Raw genomic sequence first — 21317 nt, forward strand, 5'->3', positions numbered from 1 at the left:
ACATCTGTTGGAAGTCCAACTCTGCTAAAAATGAAAGGTCAAATAGATTCCTGACTTGTCTTGCTGACAGCTTCCTTTTCCAGAAAGTGGAGAAGGAAACAAGGGGATCTGCTATCTTGGATTTGATTCTCACCAACAAGGAAGAATTGATTGAAGAAGTGAAAATAGTGGGCACCCTGGGCAATAGTGACCATGTGATTTTGGAATTTACAGCCTTAGGAAAGGGAAAAGCTATACGTAGTCAGACTTATAGGATGGACTTCAGAAAGGCAAACTTCGACAAACTTAGAACTATTCTGGGTAAAATCCCATGCTCAGAAATACTTAGGAAGAAGGGGTTCAAGAGGGGTGGAAGTTTCTTAAAAGTGAAATACTGAAAGTGCAATCACACACGATTTCTATGAGAAGAAAAAATGGGGAAAAGGCCTAAAGAATACGAGTTGGCTGCACAAATAGCTCTCTAAAGATCTGAGAAATAAAAAAGACTCCTTTAGGAATTGGAAGGAGGGCCATTCGATGAAATTGCTGAGCAGACAGGTTAAAACGGATAAAAGGAAGTACTTCTTCACCCAAAGGGTGATTAACATGTGGAATTCACTGCCACAGGAGGTGTTGGCGACCACAAGTATAGCCACCTTCAAGAAGGGTTTAGATAAAAATATGGAGCACAGGTCCATCAGTGGCTATTAGCCACAGTGTATGTGTGTATATAAAATTTTTTGCCACTGTGTGACAGAGTGTTGGACTTGATGGGCCGTTGGCCTGATCCAACATGGCTTCTCTTATGTTCTTATAACCAAGGATGAATATAAACAAATCACCAGTGCCTGTAGAGAAAAAGTTAGGAAAGCTAAAGTTCAGTATGAGCTTAGGTTGGCCAAAGATGCTAAAAACAACAAAAAAAGGGTTCTTTTCTTATGTTCAGAGTAAGAAAAAGAGCAAGGACATGGTAGGCCCATTGCAAGGGCAGGAAAGTGAAATCGAGTAATTAAGAGAGGGCGGAACTGCTCAATTCCTACTTTTCCTCAGTCTTCTCTTCTGTGGGAAACAATGCTCAACATGGCAAAAACAGAACATATAATGAGGGTATGAAGTTCCAACCTAGGATCAGCAGAGAGGTAGTATATAAACACCTAGATTCTTTAAATGAAACTAAGTCCTCAGGGCCAGATGAAGGGCATCCAAGGGTTCTAAAAGAGCTTGCGGATGTAATTTCTGAGCATCTGGCTATTATTTTTAAGAATTCCTGGAGAACAGGTGAGGTGCTAGAAGATTGGAGGCAGGTAAATGTTGTCCCCATCTTCAAGAAGGGGAAAAAGGAGGATCCGGGTAACTACCGACCCATCAGCTTGACTTCTATACCTAGAAGTTTTAGAACAATCAGTCAGTCAGTCCTGGAACATTTAGAAAGGATGGCTGTGATTACTAAGAGCTAGCATGGGTTTCTCAAAAACAAGTCATGTCACATTAACCTGATTTTTTTTTTGAGAAAGTGACTACCTTGCTGGATGCTGTAGACATCGTTTATCTTGATTTCAGTAAGGCTTTTCATAAGGTTCCACATACTAACCTTGTTGACAAGTTGGTAAAGTGTGTTTTGGATCCTGTTACAATTAGGTAGATCTGTAACTGGTTAACAGATTGCACCCAAAGAGTGCTTGTGAATGGTTCCTCATCCTCTTGGAGAGGAGTGACAAGTGGAGTGCCTCAAGGATCTGTCTTGGGACCTGTTTTGTCCAACAACTTTATAAATGATTTGGATAAAGGAATACAGGGAATGTTTATTAAATTTGCCAATGATACTAAATTGGAAAGGGGTGCAAATACAGTAGAAGACAGAAAAAGGATACAGGACGACCTTGACAGGCTGGAAAACTGAGCTAAATCCAATAAAATGAATTTTAACAGGGATCAATGTTAAGTTCTGCATTTAGGTAGGAAAAATCCAATGCATGGTTATAGGATAGGGGAGACTTGTCTTAGCAGTAGTATAAGCGAAAAGGATCTAGAAGTCTTAGTGGACCATACACTGAACATGAGTCAACAGTGTGATGTGGTGGCTAAAAAGGCAAATGCAATTTTGGCCTATATCAGCAGAAGTATAGTGTCCAGATCACGTGAAGTGATGGTATTGCTTTACTCTGCTCTGGTAAGACCTCACCTGGAGTATTGTGTTCAGTTTTGGGCACCACATTTTAAGAAAGATATAAACAAGCTGGAATGGATCCAGAGGAGGGCAACGAAGATGGTGAGGGCTCTGGAGACCAAGTCCTATGAAGAAAGGTTGAAGGAGCTGGGCATGTTTAGCCTGGAGAGGAGGCAGCTGAGAGGTGATATGATCACCACCTTCAAATACTTGAAGGGCTGTCATATAGAGGATGGTGTGGAATTGTTTTCTGTGGCCACAGAAGGTAAGACCAGAACCAATGATTTGAAATTAAATCAATAGAGTTTCCAACTCAACATTAGGAAGAACTTCCTGACAGTTAGAGCCGTTCCTCAGTGGAACAGGCTTCCTTGGGAGGTGGTGGGCTCTCCTTCCTTGGAGGTTTTAAAACAGAGGCTAGATGGCCATCTGACAGCAATAAAGATCCTATGAATTTAGGGGGAGGTATTTGTGAGTTCCCTGCATTGTGCAGAGGGTTGGACTAGATGACCCTGGATGTCCCTTCCAACTCTATGATTCTAACAACTGAATACTAAATACCAACAGCGTTTAGCCTTCTTAGAATAAGTCATGTGAGTAAAACTGATAGTATTCAAATGTCAGATTCATACTATTTTTTTATATTAAAGAGCCAGTTTGGTGTAGTGGTTAAGTGCATGGACTCTTATCTGGGATAACCGGGTTTGATTCCCCACTCCTCCACTTGCACCTGCTGGAATGGCCTTGGGTCAGCCATAGCTTTTGTAGGAGTTGTCCTTGAAAGGACAGCTGCTGTAAGAGCTCTCTCAGCCCCACCCACCTCACAGGGTGTCTGTTGTGGGGGGGGGGGAGGTAAAAGAGATTGTGACCGCTCTGAGATTCAGAGTATAGGGCGGGATATAAATCCAATATCATCATCATCTTCTCATTCTTTTCCCTTCCAAGTACATTTAAGTATTCATATCCGACTCTCCCAGTTAAAATAAAATGTCCAAAGCAGCTCATGCCAATAAAACCATAACATTCAAAAATTAAAAAAGAGATTGAAAAAATGAACAATGAAATAACATCAACTGGTACAGAATGCTACTGCCAGGATGCTGACTAGAGGGGGTCACAGGGACCATATCACTCCAGTCTTGACCAATCAACACTGGCTCCGAATTTGTTTCCAAGCAGAATTCAGGGTGCTCGTCTTGCCCTTCAAAGCCCTATATAGTTTGGGACCAACATACTTAAAACATAAGAACATAAGAGAAGCCATGTTGGATCAGGCCAATGGCCTATCCAGTCCAACAGTCTGTGTCACACAGTGGCCAAAAAACCAAGTGCCATCAGGAGGTCCACCAATGGGGCTAGAAGACCTCTCACTGTGCCCCCCAAGCACCAAAAATACAGAGCATCACTGCCCCAGACAGAGAGTTCCAACAATACGCTGTGGCTAATAGCCACTGATGGACCTCTGCTCCATATGCAGGACCACTGAAACCCTTATGAACCTCCCTGACCACTACAGTCATCGTTGGATGCCCTGTTTCAGCTGTTCCTGCCTTCCGAGATCAGATGGGTGGCAACCTGGGAGAGGGCCTTCTTGGTCACGACACCAAAACTCTGGAATTCTGTCCCCAGATAATTAGTCGATGTACCCTTCTGTTGCCATCTTCCACCAGCGGGTGACAACCTTTTTATTTTGTTTGGCATTTCCTCAATGATCCCCCCTTTCTGCCCATCATTTTAATTATGTCTTTCCGTTTTGGTTTTAATAGATATTCATGTTTTTAAAATGTAATTTTATTACGTATGTTTTAAATTGTTAGTCATCTTGTTAGCCCTTATAATGGCAGAAAGGGGAGGGGGTATTTTGCAAATTCAATAAATAAAATGATGCAGATAGCAATGTAAGAAAGTCCAGATATATTCCTAATTCCAGTGGTAAAATATCAGTAGCACAATTATGGTGAGCTCCCCCTCACTTGCAGTCTTTAAGCAGAGGCTGGACAAACATTTGTCAAGGATGCTGTAGGCTAATCCTGCATTTTGCAGGAGGTTAGACTAGATGGCCTATATGGTCCCTTCCAATGCTGTGATTCTATGATTCTACATTAGCACTTGCCTTCCCAAACCTAGTCCAGACTCCAGACCATAATTACTAATAATACTTCCAAGAATTAATTTAGCATCTACAAAATTTCAAGCCATAAATTTCAGCCAATAAAGCATACTAAATAAAGCAGATATATTAGAATGCAGAACTTCAGGTTGGTAGATCAGAATATTGGTTGAACACTCATTATTTTAACCTTCAAGTAAAAAAGTGGCCCCCCAAACTTCTTTAAAAGGATAAGATAAATATAGGCATAGAATTCACTACGGCTCTTTTTAATGCAAGATAACATATTATGTTATTAAAAAGAGCTGTAGTGAATGACGTGAAAATCTAGCACTGAATTTAGAAATGTTATACATCAAAATTATAGTTTAAAAAAAAATCTGAGACGTTTTTCTCAGCCTCCAAATGACCCTTTATTGCTACAGATTATCCTACAGAGACAGGATTAATGTAGCCCTGCAGAAACAGCTGAACAAAATTCATATTGCTAAGGAATGGTTTAGTGATCAAAAACAAAAGGCAGAAAGATGTTAAACACCTTTACTATCCTTTACTATCATTTATATATTATATGGGGTAAAAAAGAACGTTATATAGACACAGATCAAAATGCTATACTTATTTTTTTAGCTCCAGAGACTCCAGTGGTTGCTCAGAATTGGAGACTGGACAGTTTGGAGAGCTAAACTTGTAATATGTATTTGACCTTTCTTCAAGCATAGAAGTTGATGGGATCTTCATCACTAACACTTGTGAAATTGCAGCTAGTATGAATTGCTCTCATATAAATACAACAAACTTGACAAACTTACTTTAATTCCTTTAACTTCCCAAAGCTTTTATCTTTCTGCAAACTTTCCATACCTAAGTGGGTATGACTGCCTACCTCTGAGTTCCACCATTTTCCCAAAAGCATGAGTAGCCAGTGACAATATTCTCAAACAAACTTACAAAAAAAAAGCGAGGGGGGGTGCACGTATGCACACAGCAAGACCTTTTTCTTCTGGCACAGGAATAAGTCCTTCTTCCTTTGCCATCTGCACTTCAACCACATGTGTGTATTTCAGAAAGACAGCACTGCCAAAAAAGTAGCTTTTTCACACACACTCTTAAGGTTGTTAGCTCCAAGTTCATAAATACCTGGAGATTTGAGGGTGGCGCCTGGGACAGTAGGGTTTAGGGAGGGGAAGGACCTCTGTAGATTATAATGTGATGCAGATTCATGTGGATAGCCGTGTTGGTCTGAAGCAACAGAGCTGAAGGAATGTGTGCACACAAAAGCTCATAACTTGAATAAAACGTTGTCCGTCTTAAAGGTGCCACTGGACTCATACTTTGTTCTACTATAATGTGATGCCGTCCACCTTCCAAATCAGCCATTTTTCTCCAGGAGAAGTGGAATAAATATTTGAATTAACTAATAAGTGATTTAAGTAGTCTGGAGATCAGCTGTAGTTCTGGAAGTTTTCAGAGATCACTTGTTCTTTTCACAAGGAAGCTTGCAATGAGACATTATTCTAAATATCTAAAGGGGGGAATGTTTAAACTTGAACTTGCTTATGGGTTGCTGATTCAAAGGGCCCCAGTCTAGAATACTTAAACAAGCATATTTCTACAATTTATGACAGGTGTGATTAATAATTTTTTCAAGACATGATTTCTGCAGCATGTTGTCTATTCAGAACAGCATCTGTGAACCTAACCTCCCCAAGCCAGTAATTACACATGGAGGTGCTCTTTTTTTCTTTTCTCTCCTCAAGGGGCCTGGCTGTGTTTTTATCTTGCCATTCCTAGTTTTAGATGCCAGTGTTCTGTTTTCTAAATGCTTTTCCTTATTGCACTTTGAACCTCAAGCGTAATTCTAGGACAGCATATTCACAAAAAGTACTCAATCCTGCCATCCTTTCTCACATGAATTGGAGCAGAATTCAAGTACCTGCAACTGGCCGCATATCCCAGGATTTACAAAGTGAAAGTAACATGGATAGAACTATTCTAAACTTGTGGTTAAATGCATTGTCTAATAGTCAAAACAAACATGGCTGGATCTTCCAAATGATCTCTAAAGACCAATTCTAGCTGTGTAGGACCCTGAAACGGAGGTTAACCCTTCCTACTCTCTTCCTCAACCACTTAGATTTAATAAACAAAATAGTTGCCATAGTGTTTTCAACATTTCTAAACAGAAGTTTTCTTTTAACTAACATCAATGCAGAGGTAGCTTGAATTAGCAAAACTATGCTGATGTACAAGGAGAGCCAGTTTGGTGTAGTGATTAAATGCTTGGACTCTAATCTGGGAGAACTGGGTTTAATTTCCCACTCCTCTGTATGCAGCTGCTGGTATGAACTTGGGTCAGTCATAATTCTCTCAGAGCTGTTTCTCTTTCAGTGTTCCCTCTAAGCTGAGTTAGTGTGAGCTAGCTCATGGTTTTTTAGCCTCTGGGTCACACATTTTTGTCCTAGCTCAGGAAAAATGGCCCCAGAGCAAGCTAATTTATGCAGTAGCTCACAACTTTAATGCCAGTGGCTCACAAAGTAGAATTCTTGCTCACAAGACTCCACAGTTTAGAGGGAACAGGGTGTCTGTTGTGGTGAGGGGGAGGGGAAGGAGACTGTATGCCGTTCTGAGACTCTGAGTGAAGGACAGGGTACAAATCCAATCTCTTCTTTACCTGCATAGTCAACCGCAGCTAGCTCCCCCAATACATTTACCTTCAAAAGATGAAGGGAAATCCATGATCTCTGAGTTTTGACCAATGTGTGACACAGAGTGTTAGAATAGATGGACCATTGCCCTGATTCAACATGGCTTCTTTTATGTTTTTGTTCTCTCTTTTATCTACTTTAAGAAGGAAGTTGGAGCAGACTAAGTGGACATGGAAGATTCTGCTCTATACTTCCAAAAATATGCTTAATTGGCTTCACGTGCTACCAAAAGCACTGGAAGCAGTATTGTCAAGGAAAGAGAATGATACAGTGTTGTGAGGAGAGGGAATATTTTTGCCCAAATTTTGCTTCTTTCTCTTTAGAATTTGCCTTGCCACAGAAAAAGAAATATATATTGTTATAGTAGCAGTATTTATTAGATTAGTGAATCACCCAATCCCCAAATACATGAGACTCTGGGCAATGTACAATAAGGTTAAAAATCTATAAAATAGTCCTTCCTATACTAAAACAGTCTCAAGATGGCACTCTGGACTGTGTTGCTGTCTTTGTGGGGAGGACAAAGAGTCTTGTGGTGAAGACCCTGGGAGATGATTTGAGTCAGAAGGGAAGGGCCCAATACTGGAAGTGACGGCCATTGTATGCAAACCGAAGGAACTGTTGATGCGGTGTCGCTATTGGGATGTGGAGGTAAGCCTCCAACAGGTCTATCAAGGCCATGAAGTCCCCCTGTTGGATAGATGCTAAGATTGTTCTCAATTTCCATTCTGAACTTCTTCGTGGCCACCCACCTGTTCACTCACTTCAGATCCAGAATGGCTCGAACATCCCCATTTTTCTTTGGGACCACGAAGAAGACCGAATAGACTCCTTTCATTCTGTGGTACTGGTTCTATGGCCTCTTTCTGAAGATGTTCTATAGCTCAAAGCAGTGTCTGGTGTTTTTCCGCTGAGTGAGACTTGGGGTCTTCCAAGAAATGATCCCTGGGAATTAGGCGAAACTCCAAGGAGTAGCCGTAAGTTACTATGTCCCGCACCCACTTGTCTGTAATCATCTGCTGCCATCTATGTGAAAACCTTGACTTGGGTTGCCATTTGGATCGAAAGGACTTATTTTGATTGAAAGACTTATAAAGCCGCCCTGAGCCACTTGTTGGGAAGGGCGGGATATAAATCATTAAATAAATAAATAAATAAATAAGAGGACTGCCTTTGGTTCCTCCTATTGTTGCGAAAGGGCTGAAACCTGCGCTTGCCTCTATCCCTCTTCTTGGAAGGCAGTACTTCCTTCTTATCTCTGTCCTAGATGAGGAATCTGTCAAGGGCTTCTCCAAAAAGGAAACCCCTTTGAATAGAACTGCTGCCACCTTCGCTCTGGATGAAGGATCCGCATCCCAGTGCCGGAGCCACATGTTCCAGCAGGCCGTGACACTTGGGGCCATAGCTCTGGCAGATAGCTGCACAGCTTCCAGCATGGAGTCTGCTGCAAAGGCTGTAGTGAATCTTTAACGTCTTTGGGAAGGTCCTCTCTTTTTGCCAGTTCTGAAAGCCAAATGTATGAAGCTCTGCAAAACAGTGAGGTCGTAGCTGATACCTTGAGGGAGCTGGATGAAGCTTTGAAGTCCCATCTTAGGGTCCGTTCTATACGCTTGTCAGATGGATCCTTGGGCAGCCCATCTGCATCCATTGGTAGTACAGAGTTGGAGGCCAGACTATTGACCGGGTCATCCACTACTGGCAGCTTTAGTCGCTTAGATGCCTCAGGGATAAAAGAATAAAATTTTGAAAAGGTAGACGAAGTGGCTTTAGGCTTTGCTGGGTGCTCCCACTCAGATCTGATGATGGAATAAAAACCTGCTGGAAGAGGAACCTGCAATGGTTTGTAATCTGATTTTGGAATAATATCCTTTGCCCCCACTGGTAAATCCACTTCCTCCTCTTCTTTGATTTTGGGGGTGTGCTGCAGCTGCAGCAATCTGATTACCTTGGGAAGCAGGTGTGAGTAAATGTCTTGAGGGAAGAGTTTAGAGTGAGTGGTAGTGACCACTTCCTCCTCCTCCTCTGAGAGTTCACCCGGCTCATTAGGAAAGGAGGAGTCAGAGAGGTCTGAGTCCTCTTCCTGATCAGAAGAATAAAGTTTTTGAGAGAAAGAAGGTATATGGAGACTTCCTGCTTGGTGTCATGGAGGATTGACGTGCTTCTCATCGAGGAGCAAAACAGGACCTCTGTTTTGGACAGAGAAGGGTTTTTTAACACCTGCTGCCTACATCTTCTAGACAAGGAGATGACTATGACATGCTTTTGAAATTCTGAGGGGATTTACTTTGGCTGACAAGGCATCCCAGTGGGGTTCCATTTTGGCTTTGAAGAGTCCCCAGGGAAGAATTGCACTACAACATCTACAGAGACATCTGGGGTCGTTAAATTGACATAAATTCACCATGAGCCAAAGCTTCTTTGGGACTAATTAATAGCTACTTTGAAAGGAGACGGTGCTTGAAAGGATCACAGTCTTTAAAGGTAAAGATCTTTATCTATCATTCCGGGACTAAAATAAGATTTATTTGGAGAAAAAACAAAGGTCGATACATTTATATTATATTAAAGTAAAGAAGGAGGAGGAAGGGGTAAATTTGGGACTAAGAGAATTAGAGAATACGGTTAAAAAAAGGAAACAGAAAATTGTTTTGCATACTTGCGGTTGGGCAACCCCCTTCGAAACAGAACAGAACTGCAGATCAACAGGACGTTACAGGAACTGGCATCATAGGAGTATTGCGAGACTTCTCAACCATAGAAAACCATAGAAAACTAGACTTTGTGGTAAGAAAGGAAGGAAGCGGCAATTAAAAGAAGGGAAAACTGTAAACCTCCTAGCCTCCTAGCCTTCTCTAGGACTACAATCATAGAGAAACATCGGTGGCCACTGAAAGAAGGTCAAAAGTTTAAAAAATTAATATCTTGGCTTTGGAGCTTCGGAGAAAGGCGATTTTGGGCTCATTTGAAAGGGCATGCTCCATTCTATAAGACTGTGCTGTTAAAAAGTGATTTGGTGAGTTCAACTTTAAAGCCTATATTCACAATGGGAAGACAAGACAGAACAATGCTTTGGTACATGCTTTCAGCTGCACGGACATTATATGCGCAGATGTGAAAGCAGGACAAAATACCAGAAAAGTGGGACTGGATTATGAAAACTATGCATTGGAGTGAAATGGACAAGCTGACTAGAATCTTAAAAGAATATGATTTAGAAAAGTTTAAAAGTGAGTGGGGAAAACTTCAGAAGTATGTTGAAAAACAATGGCAGGTGAAAGGACATTTAGTGATTTTGACAGTAGTTAAATGCTAGTGAAAAAATGTGATTATGGAAAAATAACCTTTCTTTTAAGGATAATAATAATAGTTAATGGTCTTTTCCTTATTTTTAACTTACTATAATTATAAGGGTTTTTTTATAAAGATTCTTAAAATGTCAAATTACCTTTTATATTTTTTTTTAATACTTTAAGTAAAAAGCACCGGAGGAGGTCACGAAAAGGGGGGGAGGGAGGTAGAAAATATAATGCAATGTATTGGTATTAAACATTTAATAACAGTTGAATATTATAAAATGTTGCAGAATAATAAAAATTGTTTTAAACGAGAGAGAGAAGGTATATGGCTTGTCCTTCTCTTGAGAGATCTGGGGGAAGAGAACTCTTCTTCCCTGTCCTGCTCCCTATTTTTCTGTTTGGCAGTCCTCTTAGCTGGAGGATCTGGTTGGGTTTGGGCTGATGAAGCAGCCTGCACCTCTCTTTTAACTAGTTGTTGGATTCAGAAGAAAAGATTTGTTTTGGTATCTTCTCCTGAGAGTTCCACAGACTGGATGTCTGTCCTGTCTTCCCTGGGAGGGGAGTCTGAGAGGTCCAAGTCACATGTAAAGCTGAGGAAGCAGCCATCTTGTGCATGCAGGGAACTGAAAGTGAAAGCAGAAGAAAATGGCCACTATTCCCACCATTTTTCCTGACCCCTTGTTTTCATCCCTGCCTCAGCTGTCTGAGGACTGCATACTATCCCTCAGCATGTCTCCCCCACTTCTTTCCCCCCCCCCCATTCAGAAGGACCCCAGGGGACAAGGTAGCCTCCTCCTATCTACTGGGGCTGAGGGGGAAAGACAATTCCCTCTGTTGAGGTGGTGTCGAACTGGGATGGGGGAAGACCTAGGGCTACCTCCTCATACCACTCCCCCAAAGCCCCCAGGCCGCCTCTACCCTGATGCTCTTACCAGGGTTCTGACACTCTGGGGCTTGCTGTGCCGCGTTTCCCGCATTGGTCCGGCAACCTGGGAGGGCAGCATGGGAGTCGTGAGTCCTCTCCCTGCCTGAGCCAGCTCCGCAGTCGCTCTACAGGCCCCCGGGGTTGCCGAGGTGCCTCAGGAAGGCAGCGAAGGACCTGGCAGACGACCGTGGCCTCTCAGCTCTCTGAGGGGCTACAGGTCGACTCGCGATGGCTTTAGCCATCAGGAAGGTTCCAACATCAGTGGGGGGAAGCTTCCCGCTTCGGTGATTAGCCCGCTTGCTGGGTTTTCTTTTCTTTCTTTCTTTTTTGTTGTTCTCCGGGCCAAGAGCTTAAAGCTCAGCCAGCATGTCCTGCTCAGAGGGCAGGGCTGAACAGACTGGAAGCCAAGGGACAAGCACTTCCCGCCTTTCGAGAGGAGACGCTATGATCCCAGGAGTAAGGAATGAACCACTCCTGGGACCCCCGGAGAAGCACAGAAAGGTGAGGATATGGAAATTTCCAAGAAGAGAGAAAGAGGAAATAGTGTAGCAAGGAGAAAGCAGAGGGAAAGAAGTGCCCCTTGGAAGTTCCTCACTTTGCAAATGGGTCCAGCCTAACCATGCATCTGGGTCATACTTTTCATAGGTAAAGGCTATCAGGATAAGGAAGAAGGGAAAATTGTAGGTGGGGGGCAGATAAAGGTAGCTGGGAAGGTGGGTGGGTAGGAGAGAAAGGAGGCAGGAAAAAGGAAAATCTATGGGGACTTTCAGGTACAGGAAAGAAGAAATAGTGGGGAAATTAGATGCCCTTCCCACAATTCTTTGTAGGTTTCTATTTATACCTTGTAACTGCCATATATGAGTTGACTTTTGGCTTTATCTTAGCAACAAAACTATTATTTTTAACTTACTTGTCACTGGATAAATAGTTCAATACACAGGATAGCATGAGCCAATGGGAAGTAATGTCTGGTATAACTTTCATTAAAATGAATAGAAACGACACATGAGCACATATGATAATGCTCACATCACTTTTTGATAGATTGTCCAGCATAAAATTTATGAAAACAATCCGAAAACAAGTTCTCTCTAATGTTATTCTAGATAGGAGCTGTGCACTGTCTTAATTTCAAGGCATGTTGGTGTTTCAAAGCACGGCTTCTTGTCCTGGACAGTCTGTTTTGACTTACTGTTTAAATAATTCACTGCTCTTAAAAGCACCTTCAGAAATCTGCTCCAGAAGAAGAACATGCCGCAAGGTTTGAGGAATTCAATTCCCATTGCTGTGCAAGTTAATACAAAGATCTGAACTCTATGTTCCGAGACGGAGTGTTTTCCAAGAAAGGGGGGGGGGGGTCACTGAGCAGTATAATGATCCTGTACCTGAGATAGCATTTTTGAGCATATTTCCTCAAATTTTACGGTATGTATTACATAAAGATTTAATTACTTCTTTGGCTGGAGCTGAACAAACTGAAAGATATTCAACAACGTTTGCTTGGTATTTGCATGCGGAACAACACAAAAATTCACCCATCAAATTCAGCTCTCCAAGGGACTACTTAACAACACTTTACATACAAAACATATGTAATTCTTTATTAAGAATTAATCTCATGCTATACAAAAACACTGATAAAAATATTATCTCTATCAGTCAGTCAGTCAGTCAGTTTATTGCGGCTCTAGGCCAATCGACAGCAACAACACAACTCATCAATAACAGTACAACACAACACCAAGTTGAAATATAACATAACAATATAAAACTTGTACATCCATCAAAGTGGTAATAAAATTAGCTGACGTAGGCAATCTCTATCATTATTTCTTTTCTCTATGGACTTCACTGGATGGGATTTAGTGATACGATAGGCAGAGCCAATTAGGGGTATACATTCAGCTAAATCCAAGCCCAAAAAATACCCAGAAAATATGTTATTGGTATTTTTTGGGTACTGACTCAGGTAGATAGTAATTTTCGATATTGTTCACATAAATCTAAACCCTGAAAATCCTGCTGGGTAGATGAAGAAAGGAAATTTAAAGGGATGACAGTCCATTTAAATGCCTTCTCCAAGATGCGTGACCCCACAGCTTGGAGAACCTTGAAGGTGTTTAAAGGGCTCACAGTTCCTTTTAAATTACTTTTTAAATTGAAATCAATGGAGGATGGGGGCACCTTCTTTGGTGGTCCATAGAATTGGACCTCTGGTCCAATCTTTTGAAAATTTAATTCTTTTTTTTTTTTAGGAAATGCACCAGCAGCTATGCTGCAAATTTGATGCTTTTACCTCAAATAACAGCTCCCCCAGAGCGCCAGATACCCCTAGATCTATTATCTATTATACCTTATGGGGACCATTATGGTCAATGGTCAGGTATAATGGAATTGAAAAAAAAATTGGTTTCCCAAATATTTCCCAAACCCAAATACCATACCAATATTGGGATTCAGGAATATTGGGAAATACTTATATTTTTCGGGTAGCAGCACAAAGCCTGGATGTGGTCCACAACAGCTACAACAGTGGAGGGTGGGGAGAGATTTCAGTCACTCAAGAAGAAAAGATTTCATTTTTAAAAACAGTCAGATGACATACTTCAATGTAACGAAGTAAGTTCTGGCTCTGTCCACATACATATGTGCCATAGCTGCAAGGTCCCACTGCGAGGTGGCACCAATTTCATTACTGAGCCTAGGTCAAGTATCAGGATGTACTGCAAAATATGCATCCACAACTACAGCCTCAGAGAATACTGAATGATGTGGTCATCTATGGTATTCCATTTACAACGTGAAGGCACTCTTCACCAGTTTCACTATTACTTTATGAAACATTGTCTGGAAAAGGCAAAATGGATTTTGTATAACTGTGCAAGACCATATAAAAACTTGTAGAGTGATTACCAGAAATATTGTGTCTGGGGAGTATTGACTTTGGACACTGATTAAAGCATGGTATTTGCATATACAAAAACAGCATATACAATGGGGGGGGGGGGGAAGAAAGCAATACAAGCCCTCAGACACTTCAGTATCGTGTCATTCCTTCTAAGCAGCTACTGATATACCTTGTTCATGCCATCCTGGTTTGCAGGTACTCAGTGTTCTGAAAACAAACTGCTCTAGGGCTCCTTTAGAGACAGAGAGAAACTGAAACCCCAATGCAGAATAAAGCAGAATAAGAATGCCAAGGTTTTTTTCAAGAATCTTAGCTAGCAGTTCTACTACAGTATGAGGCCACTCCATCTTTACAATATCAAAGATATTTCTGAATGACAAGCTTTAGATGAATGCTTACAATACAAAAGACAGCTATGCTGTTATCCTTCTGGACACACCACATAATGGTAGGCTTGATGTCATTTTGTTTACTGATATCACAACATGATCATGACCGTACTATCACCCTTAAGAGAGAAAAGGAAACAAAGAGACTTTGGTACTCTATTCAAGCATCATACAAAACAGTGCAACAATGCACAAAGAAGATGAGGCAAAGTTTGGGCTGATGTTTGAAATCAGAAAGCATGGTTTGCATTCAACCAGAAAACCAGATTTTGAGTAGGCCAGCAAACAATGGCTACCTACAGTATGTAAGCTTTTATGTGCATGCACACTTCTTCAGATGAGGAATGAGGTACAGTGAGCAGAGCTACATATAGCCGGTGGGCAGTGGTTTAGAATGCAAAGTGGCACAAAGTTAAAATCCAATGGCAGAATAGTAAAATTAACAAATTGAGAAAACCTTTGATCTGGGTAACATTAGCATGAGAAACCAATAAAACATGTTAACAAATCATAGTTACAGCTGCTGCCCTGTATCTGGAAACCTTTGCACTACAGAAATAGAGAACTGAGTGGATGGAAAGTGCAATGTTGTAACCCAACTGAATAACACAGACCAGGAGAAAAAACATTTTATGAGTAGCCTAAAACAGAAAATAGTTTGAAGACTCTTCTTAATAACTAACTCTCTTCCAGAGCACAGAACTCAATGATAATAGAATGATGTTGAATCAGACAAAGAACACCTTGCATACAAGAGCTCACTCCACTATAAACAAGGTCGCCTTCTTTATCTAAAAGAAATATAGGTTGAGCATTTGCTATGCATCTTACCTATGCAGTATTGTTGCTGTCAAAAACTTCTTCTCTGTTGTAATTTTCCACAGTTAACATCAAAACACCAATCAAGTGAGTAGCCCAGACACTTCCACTCCACTGCTGCTCCTCTGCCAAGGCTACAGGTGCTGGAGTGGAAAGTACTCATATGATGTGGGTGATGCATTCAACTGATCATTTTGTACCGTTATCCATGCACAGTAGGAGAGACCATATGGAAGTAGTTTTGCAGCAATCACAGAAACAAATACGTTGAGCTGAACCTGTGATTTACTGCAAGAAAAGTAATGGGTAGGTTGAGCCCAACATGGCTATTCCTTCAGGATTCATCCAAAACCATAATCTATCATGGTATTCCACCCATGAAGTTCAGAATATGGGCAAAGGAAAGAAAGATTTCTATAAGGAAATAACTTTCAGGTTTTTGATCTTTACAGCTTCTGGAAGGCTTTTTTAAAAAAGTTGTTCTCTTTCTTGATCACACTCTTGACAACCAATTTGTATTTCTTTAATTTGAGGCCATGTCCACTTTGCCAGAAAAGTCTTTCACTGTGGGCATGTGTGTGAATATGTGTGTGTTTTCCATCTTAGAAACCTACCATTAAAATGACAAAATAAAGCACAAGTCCAGTGGCAACTTAAAGCCTAGCATTTATTTCAATATGAGTGCTCATGAGTGACAGTAGATTCCTCAGATAAATATATGAAACAGAAATTGTATTGGGAAATCTTTTGGGGAAGGCTGGGGAAGAGCCAAGGCTTGGTATGAATTATACCATGAGTATTTCAAGTGTAAATCTCCATGCAAAGGGAAAAGGAAAGAGTTGATGCAGGAAGGTTAGGTGTGAGTCCCATCATAAATGAATAGAATTAGCAGTTACATATACTGGATTGTAAGAGAGGACCCAAGAGCAAACAGTTTGCTCATCAAGTTTTTCCCCTTCATGTACCTACTTGTAGAAGTAGGCTGTGATACACAAAAAATTATTTAAGTACGAATCTGCTAGATTTTTAGGTGCCACCAGACTTTTATTTTGCTATGACAGACTAATATGGCTACCCCTTTGACATCATTAACATTACAGCCTCACCTGACATTATTGTACAGAAAATTATTAAACATGTACATTGACGTGGGAGACCTCTGGGTGTGTACCAGTGAAGTTTGGTCTAATCCCAAACTGACGATATTGTTCCTAACCAGAATGAATATGACATACGCAGATTACTTCAGCGCAAATCAACATCGGAAATACTTGACCTGTTCTATTTGACTTATCCCATGGAGAAAATAATTCTGTTTTTCAAATGTCATTGTTGAGAAAATGGATTTATCACTGTCCACAAATATAATCTCAATTTCTCATATTCTGTTTCTACAGATACTTCCCTTCTCTCTACTGCAATGGTAAGATTACCTGCCACTGTTACTATTAATATTGTGGCTCTCCCTTCAAATCCATAAAAAGGGCCTCAACTGTCTCTAACTCTAAAAATCTAGCATCTGGCCTGTGGTTTTGTTCATAAATCTATAGAACAACATCAAACATTTAAAAGTCTGGAGGTAATGCCAAGTTGTTGTTGTTTCTTACCTCAGATGCTCCAGCCAGACTGGGCACTGCCATAGGAACAGTGAGTGGCTCTTTGAAAGGGATTTCAGTTGATCTCTTCTCATCCTGGCTTTGTCTCTCACACAGCATTCCATTCCTTCCAAGTTGACCATAGTCTCCTCTGCCCCAGGTAAAGGTCTTCCCTGTTTCTAAATACAAAGGGGGTGGGGTGGGGAGAGAATTATGCAACTTCAGTTCTTCTGTCAAGACAACAAATTTTACAGTAAGAGACAAAAATACAGAATTCTTCAAGACTGAGATCAGACTAACAGCAGCAGCATGGGAAGAATCATAAGACTATCAGTTTTCTATGTTTTAAAAAGTAATTTCTACCCCTTCTAATTTTAGACGTCAATGTCATTTTAGTTATGCAATTAAATTCAATCTATGGTTCATCTTGAAGGACCACCTCCTCCTCCAGTCCATCAGCACAGATTTTCTTCACAAGCCCTGCTATCTTCAGAATGGCAACCAGAAACAGGGCTTTTTAGCAGTGGCACTTTGACTGTGGTATGCCTGTCCTCTCGAGGCTCAAGGTACCTACAGTACTCTCATTTCTTTTTACACAGGCTTTGAATTAAGGGATTAAAATTTTAAACATCATTTGATGGTCTTTTTTTTTAAGCCTGTGAAATTACTTTTTAAACTGTTCCATGTTTTGTGCTGTTTTATGCTAAGTCTGGGTTTTAATTAATAACTTTTATGATAAACTGTTTCAAGAACATTCCCTGGCAAGGTGACAGAAATTTTCCAAATATCTAAATAAATTAGTCATCATCCTTGCAAGCACAGCTGTTGCTTTCAAGATTCAATAAAGAACTTAATTTTCATCTTAAACAGCTCATATAGTAAAGGAAAATGAAATAGCAAACTCTGTCATCTCTAGAAAAATAAGGTGCCTAATCATTCATAGCAAGACAACTGTATTTACAAAAGTGTCAAAAGATGACTAAAACGTGTTCAGCCTTTGTGAGGCTTCATCCCCACTGCCTCTGCACTTACATCATGCTGTCATTGACCAGAGTAAGAATCTCCAGGTCTCAGGACAGCAAGGAGAGGAAGCTACATCATTGCGCATCTCCCTTCCCTGGGATGGTCCTTCCTTCCTGTAAAAGTCTCTGTCCCCTACTTCCTCACTGGCCTATCTGAGACATCTCTCTTGTAATGATCATGCCAGCCTTCCTCTTCTCAAGAACCAGTCCTGGCCCTCCCTTGTGCCAGCTTCACAGTCTGATTGGCCAATGTCCAGCCAGCTGCAGGACCTGCCTCTTTTTGCCGCACATCCCCCCTCCTTCCCCTCACTGGCCCCTCCCAACTCCATGCAGCCTGGAAGCTTAGTTCTAGCCATGCCTGCAGCCTGATCTGGCATGTCCCAGTCCCTGGCTCCTTGCCTTGTCAAGGAGGTTGTCATTGGTGCAGCTGAGGTGCTTGGGTGGTGACTGCGTCCCCAATGGCCTTGGAGTTTCCTGGGGCCTATCCTTGGCTACTGTAAGCTTCTCCTGGATAGCACCACTTGCTGCTGTCATCGGCTTCAGTGAGGAAGCCAAAGGTGCTTCCCCCCATGTCACCAGGGGAACCCTAGGGTACCCCCTACTCACCACACTGGCCAAATTCCCTGGCATCAACTGCCTCCATGACACTTCCTCCAGCCCCAGGTAAGAGGCTGGAGGGCCTGATGTTGAGCCTGAGTCTCCCAGATGCAGGTAGGGCCTCATTGCCATGGATGGGGGGGGCACCTGATGGGGGTAAAGTCCAGGCCCAGCATCAGCCACAGACAGTCTGCTTCTGCAGATAAATTCAACAAAGAGCTACTAGAATATCTTACCTATCAACCATTGGGAGTCCTCAACCACTCTGAGGGACTGACAGTTCACTTCTAAACAGTGTAATACACTAATAATTGCACAATCAACAGGACTCTTGTGGCATCTTAACACTAACACAAGCTTATTCCAGTGTAAGCTTTCATGAACAAGTGTGTCTAAAGAAGCAGGCTCTAGTTGGCAAAAGTTTATGCTGAAATGAAATCGTTAGTCTTAGAAGAAAAGAAACCCAGAAAAATTAAAACCTTTTTACTGTCATTACTGGTTACATTTGCAGTTTTGCTTGTAGAAGACTAAGGTGTTTAAATTTATAAATTCTATAAATATGCCGATATAATTTCTCAGTCTTTTTGCTAAGATCAAGTGTAGTATATAAAAATTCCAATTAGTTCAATTACATATACTAATATAAATGCATTTATATAGTTAAAATAGCAAAATAAGCTAGACAAGAAAGTATTGCATGTATTTTAGTTTTTCCCAGAAAAAAAGCCTGTTTTTTTTTTCCTTGGGGGAGGGCAACAACAGCAATACATGAGTCCTGTTTATTTTTACTACAATAGACTAACATAATTCTGGAATTAGTACAAAGGGAAACTAAAAATCTATCCAAATTTATATACAACTAACACAACCTGCTTCCCCCAAAATGTGGGATTTCCTTCACTTTGTTTCTTATCAATACTTTCCTACTTGCTTAAGTTTTCAACTGCCAGATAACCAGTCATGCCCATTCAAATATGAATAAAGATTTAATGTGCTTTTAAAATATCACAATTTAATTTCTGGGGTTTGCCTTAAAGGAGCCAAATGGCAACCATACAGTGTAAGTTCCTTAATAAGATGTGACAAGACACTTTGGGTCTACCATAGTTGCCATAAATAGAACATATTCTTTGAACATTTTTACTGTTGGGTAGGACAGAATAGTTCTTTCTACAGAAGCCTAGTCCAATTTTGCTGTCTCTTTTGAAGTAACACCTCTGAGTATAATCTTGGTGACATCCAAATTAGATTTTACTACAGCATGCACTACAAGGGGCTTCCTTTGAAACAATGTTCAGAACCATCAAAGAACCAAAACTGTGTTAACTCAGGTCTTTTGGGTACTGGGAAATGAGATTATGAGTATACAAAACCAGAAGTATAATATTAACTGCACTGGCTTCTGATTTGCTCCCATGCCCTCTTCAAACAGTGTCTCTTCTTGACCCTTAAAAGTTCTGACAGGCTTGGACCACAATATCCAAAAGACTATCTCTATTAGGGATGGGCATGAACTAAAAAACAAACCATGGTTCAAGCACAAACCAGCCTGGTTCATGGTTTGTTTCTAACCGGTTCAATTGATTGCACCATCCTCAAACAGGAAAACAAACCACCTTTCCCCCTTGGTGGCTTTTTTGGTTCATTTTGCAGTTCATTTTTCCAGAAAGCCTGGCATCAATTCAATCAATCCCTAGGTGACGCTGGAGGGGGACTTCTGAGAGCCCTAAAAACACCCATAGCAGTTCTCCACTGCTTAATTGGCAGCTCTAGGAGCTAATCACAGAGCTCCAATTCTGCTCTATAGGAGCCATAACTTGGACATTCCAAAACTAATCATCAAACCTGGAGGGCAGGTAAAGGAGAACATGGAAGTTTCCCAGTTAGTTTGGCATCTCTAACTCAATAGGGGGCTGTTCTGTACCTCCCAAACCAAATGAGCCATGAACCAGTTCAGGAAATCAAATGAACCATGAACCAGCAAAACCCATCATTTTCTTGGTTCGTGCCCATTTCTAATCTCTACCCATGTGAACCTGCCCAGTCATGAAGACTGTTGTCAGGGGTAAGGCAGAAGTCACTTGGAACAGGAAATGAATCCAGAACTCTCCAGCCACAGCTCAGCCGCTACATCACAATGACTTTACAGACAAAATAAAGAGACTAACAGTACAATCCTTAAAAAAAAAACCCTTCCTTCAGTTTAAGCCTCATTCAAAAGACCGGAGCAGGATTCTTAAGCACACCTGCTTAGGAAGAGACTATAAGAAAACAATTCTAAGTGGGTCTACTCAGAATCCTATCCAAGTCCTTCAGGAAAGCATTTGTAGAACTGTTTTGTGCCATTTTTCTGCCAAAAGTCCACAGATTTTTGTTCAGCTTTAACTGTTACGTTGAGCTCTGTATAATACATTATAGGACCAAACAATTTACTGAACATCCAGGTGACCATTCTTCTATTTCATAGAAGTAACCCATTCACAAAATTAATTTATGTTTAGGCCACAGAAGATTTTGTTGAAATTATACTGAAAATGGATAAGAGAAGACAGGACTTTAATCTGGGGACTACTGAACAACTTTAAAATTGCCTACTAATAAAGGAATAAGTGCTGTGAAATATTTTACATGAAGTCTTATATCAGGAAAAATAATATTCAGGAAAATATTCTTACTAATTGCTAAATTAAACTCATCATTATTTCAATTCAAGATGCAATCCTCTGAACACTTAGAATTATACTGTAGTACATCTAATCAAAGCTTCTATTTTAAAGCCACATTTTCTGTCATACTGGCAAA

The 21317-nt window shown here is 40.9% G+C and overlaps 1 protein-coding gene across 2 annotated transcripts in view; it reads right to left on the reverse strand.

The window, feature by feature from the left end:
• Positions 1-21317, reverse strand: part of SERGEF (secretion regulating guanine nucleotide exchange factor) — a 145197-nt gene that overhangs the window by 96156 nt on the left and 27724 nt on the right. For both annotated transcript variants that reach the window (XM_060262304.1, XM_060262305.1), the window contains exon 9: positions 16909-17075. In XM_060262304.1, the coding sequence (XP_060118287.1) occupies positions 16909-17075 (167 nt within the window). The remainder of the gene's footprint in view (positions 1-16908; positions 17076-21317) is intronic.

The sequence above is a fragment of the Heteronotia binoei genome, chromosome 21 (genome assembly GCF_032191835.1).
Source record: "Heteronotia binoei isolate CCM8104 ecotype False Entrance Well chromosome 21, APGP_CSIRO_Hbin_v1, whole genome shotgun sequence".
Taxonomy (NCBI): Eukaryota; Metazoa; Chordata; class Lepidosauria; order Squamata; family Gekkonidae; genus Heteronotia; species Heteronotia binoei.